Source organism: Leptosomus discolor, chromosome 1 (assembly GCF_034619465.1).
Source record: "Leptosomus discolor isolate bLepDis1 chromosome 1, bLepDis1.hap2, whole genome shotgun sequence".
Lineage (NCBI taxonomy): Eukaryota > Metazoa > Chordata > Aves > Leptosomiformes > Leptosomidae > Leptosomus > Leptosomus discolor.
This window is the reverse complement of record NC_141391.1, coordinates 24,892,880-24,899,987: the sequence shown is the minus strand read 5'-3', so window position 1 is coordinate 24,899,987 and position 7,108 is coordinate 24,892,880. Positions and strand designations below refer to the sequence as shown.

At 39.0% G+C, this 7,108-nt stretch overlaps 1 protein-coding gene across 1 annotated transcript in view; it reads left to right on the top strand.

The window, feature by feature from the left end:
- Positions 1–614: 614 nt before the first annotated feature.
- The window catches only part of LOC104345568 (NEDD4 binding protein 2 like 2), a 41,553-nt gene continuing 35,059 nt past the window's right edge, over positions 615–7,108 (top strand). Inside the window, exons 1-2 of the mRNA XM_009950054.2 lie at positions 615–637; positions 2,202–3,673. Of these exons, the coding sequence (XP_009948356.2) occupies positions 2,202–3,673 (1,472 nt within the window). The 5' untranslated portion in view covers positions 615–637. The remainder of the gene's footprint in view (positions 638–2,201; positions 3,674–7,108) is intronic.

The following is a 7,108-nucleotide window of genomic DNA, read 5'->3' as shown; positions in this document are numbered from 1 at the left end:
CCAGGCCGGTGCGGGAGCACCATCAGATTCCCCCGGCTCTGGGGTGTGGCTTGGCTCCGTGAGAGGGCCGCTGGCCTACATGCTTTGTCACCTCCGCACCCAGAAAGAGGTGGTTGTGCGAGCGAGGCCGATCTGTAAGTTCTGCCACATACGCTGCCTTTTTCCATTTGGAAATTTGTTGTACTGGTGGAGCTTAAGGCCTTGAGTTACTTGTTTGAGTCTTCGTGATGTTTGGCAGGTTAGTTAAAGTGATAATTTAGTGTTGCAAGTGCCAGCCTGGTGATTCACATATGCTAGCTCAGGTTCAATGCTTACAACCAGTTCTTTAAAGAAACATGGCAGACCTGTGCTATCCCATTGAAGAGGCAAGGCTATCACATAGATTGCACTTTCTCAGTACATACAGTGCTCCCCAAGAATGCAGGGGAAGGTGCTTTCACATGCAACTTCACTGTCCCAAAGGATAGTCAGAGGAAGTCTGTTAAAGATTAGCAAGAAAGGATATTCCTGTATGTGGGCAGTCACAGAGAAGCATCCTCCATCATTAGATATTGTCATGCAGTAAGTGTTCACATGCTCTCTGTTTTCATTCCACATCAGAATATGGGCTCTGCTTAAACACCATCACAGAAGACAAGTGAGTACATAGAAGATAATAAAGCAATTTTTTTTTTTTTCCCCCTGTCCTGTTTTTGAGTGGAGGTAGAGTAACATTTTTTGATAGAAGGGGGTTGGAGTCTATGATTCATATAATATCTTTCTAATTTGCAAAAAGGAGGAATCCAGAAGCTGGAGGAATACATAAAACGTGTGTATTGTGAGAGGAGGAGAGACCATAGTACCCACAGCATTGTTCCAATTCTGAGGAAGAGGGTTAGTTGCATGGCCGTGTTTCTCCCCCTCCAGACATTAGTGCTGTCTTCCAAGTAGTAAAGTCAAATGCAGACAGTAAAATCTCCTTGGTTTAGGTGTTTTGAGACTGAGGATGGCGGGATTCTTTTCCTTTGGAAAGTAGGTGAGAGTGCCCAGTGTAACACCTTTTCTTGTTGGTTTTGCAAGTGAACATGAGTTGATAAATGTTACTTACAACTGTTCCCTTAATACTACCTACGGATCCTTTTCAGATAAAGGAAAAACCCCTTTCATTTCTTGTCCAGAATGAAAAGCACGTGACATTTTGTTAATATGTATGTATAGAAAGTTGAAATGTTCACAAAAAGCAGTAGAATAAACCCCCTAGTAGGAGAAATACTTTCTTTCTTGTTTGGTACTGTGTTCGTTTGGGGGAGGGGTTTGCTGAATAAACTGCTTGACACTTTATTTATAATAAAATTGCTTGCTTTTTATTGCATTCTATCTAGACCTTGGGAATATGGCAGTAAAGCCAAGTAATTCTGATAGTTAGATGGATAATGGCATGACTGTGTGTCACGGTGCTCAGTGCCATCTTGCTTTTTTTAAAATTACTCTTATCTCTCTGAATTTTTTGGGAACTAATTGGCTCATTCTTAGAATGCGGTCTGTTTGGGGCAGGGATTGCTTTTTTGTGTTTATTTTTAGAAAACATGCAACCAAGTGGCCTTGGTCCCTAACAAAGGTCTTTAGTTGTTCCAAAACCAGAAACATAATATCAGATTGCAGATTTAATTCTAAGGCTTATTTGACCAAATTATAAATGCCATCCAGCATCTGTTTGGTGTTAAATGAATTAGTTGAGTTCAGTTTGTGTCACAGGAAATAATCCTCATGATTGAAGTACTTGCATTTTTGTTGGTCATACTAGTAGTGATGTCAGGCATCATTTTGTGCATTGGAAAATGGCACATGTTTATCTTGTAGAAAAGATTTATAACACTTGGCAGGTTAACACAGGTCAGTAGAAAACAGATTGTTGATGTCATTAATTTTTCAAATATTCGTGTTTAAAAAGCGTGATTTGTAAATTTTTTAAGATATATCATAAAATAGACTGCTAGACTGGTACGGCACTACTGTAGTTCTTTGCTAAAGATGTGCAATGTGGCAATTTTGTTTAAACAGTACTACTGGTAGGTGATGTCTGCTTTTCTTCTGGTGGAGTACATTTTAGTTGTGACCGTGGGGGGTCTGGGGATGCATACAGTAGCCCTGAATAACTTCTGGTTTTTTTAGACTTAACTTTAAAAATGTGCATGCTGATAATGTATTAATTTTTTTCTAAGATGCTTCATGCTGAAAATAGAGTAAGGCTCTTGGAGTGTCAGGATGAAATCACAATTGAACCATGTTATAAAAAAATGAAGTCAACAGAAGGGGCTTATGAGAAACTCTCTGATGATGATGATGACCAAGATATTCAGGAGAAGGTGGATGCTGAGACAACATCAAATTATTTGATACCAGCGTATGCCTCAGATAACCAAGGGCAACATGAAATGCAGAAGCAAGAGAAAATACCTACTGGTGTCTTGGGAACACTGAATGAAATGCTCCCTGAAAATAATCTAGTGTTTAGTCAGCCAGTTGATTCAGAAACTGTGCAGAATGTAAATCCTCCATTTGGGCCAGTAAGTGACACTAAAGTTGAAGAAAAGAAAAGCCCTTTTGTTACAAATAATGTCGGTGAAGATGATGTTAAAAATAGCAGTATGTCATTCTCCGTATACAGAAAGGCATCAGATGAAGAGTTTTTTACAAGCAAAGAATTTATCGGACCGATTTACAAGCCTGCCAAAAGTAACAAACAGGACGAATCTGGCAGTTGCAATGAATGTAGCAGCAGTGAGGGAGATCAGAGTGAGTTGCATGAAAACAGAGCTAAAAGAAAGGAGGTAAAGAAGATGCAGACGACTACTTCTGCTGTACCAGGAATAGATGATGAACTGGACCAGTTCTATAAAGAAATTCACCAGCTGGAAAGTGAAAGTTTAGATACTAATTTTCAGGAAAAAACCACTGAAACTTCTCAGGAACAATACTCTCCATATAACTATAGTCAAACCTCACAAGAGGATTATCAGTGTGTATTGTTGGGCAGCCCACAACCATTTTACGAGAATGGACAGTGTATTTTGGGGGAACAGAACAGTCGGAAGACGAGCGATGAGCAGCAGTTTGTCATAGAATCGAGTGGCTGGAGAACTGAAAATACCTTTAATGGACAAGTAGATTCTAAATATTGGAACTACTCAGTGCCTGAATTCAGACCTGCTTGGCAGTCAACAGAGTCTTTCACAGTACCTCAGGGACCTCTTCCTCCTACATTCAGTCATCAGTCGCATTTTCAGGGACTTAATTTCCCACCACAAAAAACAAATCCTCTTCCTTCTCAGAATGGTGAACTTTCTTACAAAAATTATCATGGTTACCATGGAAATACTGATATTAACAGTCATGGTCTATCGCTTGATCAAAGTACCAACTATGCTGGTCATATTGATATCCATACTACTCAGGTCTTCAGAAATGGAAATAATGACCAGAGGGGACTCCAAAATAATGACCAGAATGGACTCCAAAATAATGGTTTCTGTGAAACCGGAGAAAAGTGTTGGAAGGATCTGAAAGCTGACAATACAGAAGGAATGCACGGCTTTTCTTCCTTGCAGTTACCTGAAGAAAGATTTGGTTGTTCACAGAAATTGCTTCTACTCTTAAGAGGCCTACCTGGTTCAGGGAAGTCAACGCTTTCTCGGTAAGTAAAGACTTAGGAAGCTTACTGAAATCAAATTTGAATTTTGAATTTCAAGCTTATTCAAATCAATTTTTATAAGAATTAAAAAAAAAATCTTAAGCATTTGGCAAACTTTGATATTTGTAAATTAGGCTATTAAATTGCAGTTGTTTTTGCTTAATGAGGACGAATGACAGTAAATATTAAAAAGATTTCCTTGGGTTTGTTGTCTCCTTTAGAATGTTGATGAACAGTTGTTTTGTGTTAAATTTAAAATGGTCTGTATCCACTAAATTGCATAATCTTTTATGCTGAAACTTTGAGGTGTGCTAGTGTGTGATGGTCTGACTCTTTCATGGTCTAACACTTTTTTTTTTTTAATTCTTATATTCCTTCTTTTAAAAAAATCTTCCATCAGATCTAACAGCATTGACTTGACTGAAGTCAAATTACCAGGAGTACTTTTTTATGCCCATGCAAAAATCTTTGAAGACCATTAGAAGGATTTTGCTGCTCAGAAAATACTTAACTTGTTTTCAGTGTGCTGATGAAACTGAGCATAATCTCATTCCCTTTTTTTCATACTGTGGTCTGTTAACTTCTCTGTTTATTTGTGAACAACACACAAGAAAAGTATTATTTTCCCTTAAAAATATACTTATTGAATTCTGACAGGGTTAAAAGCAGGTACCACTTCCAACTTGGATTTTCACTTTTTTTTTTTTTTTTTTTTTTTTTTTGGCCTGGTTTAAAAAGCAGTAAGTTGACACACAGCACAGACACTCTGTATTAAGTGAAAGTAGGTTTCTCTTGCATAAAAGAAAGTTACTGTATCAGTACTTACTGCTTGAGCTTCATCCAGAAACTGTAGATCACAAATGAGATGTCTGCTGTGGTCATCTTCTGTGGTATGCTGAGGGTCTATGAAATAAATATGTGATCATGTTCTTCCTTGTTTTTTTATAAAGGAGTAACCTTGCTGTTTGTGGGGTTTTTTCCTGATATTTGGAAGATCATGATCTTCATATCATAGAAAATACCTATTAGAAATTTGTAACTTACATGTTTATGTAATTTTAACTATAATATTTTCTAATTACTGATTGCTCTATTTTGCAAACCTGCATTTTTGAAGCTGCCTGTGCCTGTGTGGATATTATTGCAATAATTCCTTTAATATATGAAAGCAACATAGAAAACTTTAAAAAAAAATAACGCTGTGGAAAAAATGCTGCCTCATTCAGTGCAGGAATTGGATAATACTTGATGTGAAGATATCAGATATTTTGTTTTCCATGTTTGCTGTGCTGAACTGTCTCTGAATCTTTCTCCAATTATATTATTCATGTTATCTGAAAGATTCTAAGTATCTTCAGGTTTTTATGAACACAGATTCAGCTTTTTTTGATTTCTTACTAGTGAGATAAATTACAAGTTTTATTTAACAGATGGGGAAAGTGGGCACAATGAGATCAAGGTCAAAAATAGTCACCGAGTTTGGGTGCACAGTTTGAACTGTGTGGGACTTGTTTTTCTGTGTATTCAGTTATATGCAGTTTCATATGTTCAACACTTGGTTGCAATTGTTAATTCCCATCAAATCGTATCTCAGGGTCTTAGGTACCTGGGGGGGCAAGAAAAATCCCGGAATTAATGGCTGCCGATGGAGAAAACATATGTATTATTAATTAATTCTTAGTCTTAATAAAGTTGAAGGTGTTTTTCTGTGGAACATTGTAGAATTCTGCAGTGTAGAGTAGGACAGCAAATACAGTCCTCTGATGTCATATTAGTACCCACAGGTATCTTTGCAGGCTTGGCATTGTTAGCACCTGCAGACAAACCTGTACACTTGTGCTAGCAAAATGACTATGAAGGAAAAGCAGAAATTTGACATCATCTGTGTGGATCAGCACTAGAAGGGTATGAGATGCATCTTGCAGGTGGGTTTCCCGAGTATGAAATGACAGCAGAGCAGTAGTGGGATCCAGGAATCTTGAATTCCTGTCTGTATTTGTGCAAAAGGTTTGTAAATACAGGCACTTTTCTTCCTGCTTCCAAACTTGACCCTTGCCTGTCCTGAATCTTCCACTGAGGTCTGTGTTCTGTTTTGACTCTTCAATCCCAACTGTTTGTAACCACAGGCATGTTTTTTGGAAGAGGCTTGTGCAGGTCAGCTACTCCATTGTTCTGTTTGGAGCAGGTCTGTCACCATTGTTGGATCAGATCAGCTGTGTCTTTTTGTAGGCTGATCTTGAAAAACCTACAAGTACAGAGATTCCACAGTCGCTCCAAACTTTTCTGGTGCAGTACTACCCTCTTAGTAAGGAAGTTCTTCCTAATGTCCAAACTGAAGCTCCCAAGGCATAGTTTGTTCTCCTGTGTTATAATGTGTGCTGTTACCTGGGAGAATCTGGCTCATCATCTTTGCAGCTTCCCTTCAGGGAAGGGTATAGGCTTCTTCACTGTAATAGGCTGATATTGGATGGCATTTTTCTGTCTTCATTGCCAGACTGAACAAGCCCTACTGCTATTAACCTCTCCTTGTAGGTCACGTGCCCTTGGTAGCCATCTGTTCAGCCCTTTCATGATTTTCAGCATATCTTTTTAACTGGGAAGCCCCAAACTGGACACAGTATTTCAGAACTGACTGCACAAGAGCCAGGTAGATTGTCAATGATACCTTCCATTGATCTACTGGCCACGTTTTCTCTAATAAAGCCCAGCATGTCGTTTGCTCTTCTTTTGATGAGAGCACACCATTCACTCATCTCCAGTTTGATGTCCACTGTGATCCTCCGATCCTTTTCAGCAGGGCCACTCAACCAGTTGCGTTCCCTCCTGTACTGATGCTTAGGTTTATTTTTCAAAGTTGTAGAACTTTGCTCTTTTCCTTGTTGAGCTTCATGCTGTTTTGCTTAGCCCAGTGCTCAAGTTTCTGAATGGCCTTCTGGATAGAAGCCCTACTGTTCAGTATGTCGGGCATTGCTACTAGTTTGGTGTCATCTGCAAGTTCTTATCGTCCAGGTTAATGATGAAGATACTGAAAAAACTAGTCCTGCTGTTATCCCTTGCTGTTCTCTTGCTTGTTACTGACTGGGAGATGATGTTGGAAGCTTTGATGATTTCAAGTATGCTACATTCATCACTGTCCTCATCCGCAAATGCAGTTGCTTCATCAGAGTGCATTCTGGTCAGTGAAGAATGATTTATCTGTTGCAAACCCCGCGTTGACCCTTCCTGATTAGCTTCGTTTCCTTTACATGTTTGGAAATAGATTCCGAGAGGATGCACTCATTGTCTTTCAAGAGCTGAGGTTAGGTGAGGCTGAGCAGCGTTTAGTTCCTTGGGTCCTTGTCTTTACTTGCCCTAAATATGAGCATAGCATTAGTGGTTTCCTGGTCATTGAGGAGCTCCCCTCATCTTCTCAATTTATTTTCTGCGTTCACTTGACCT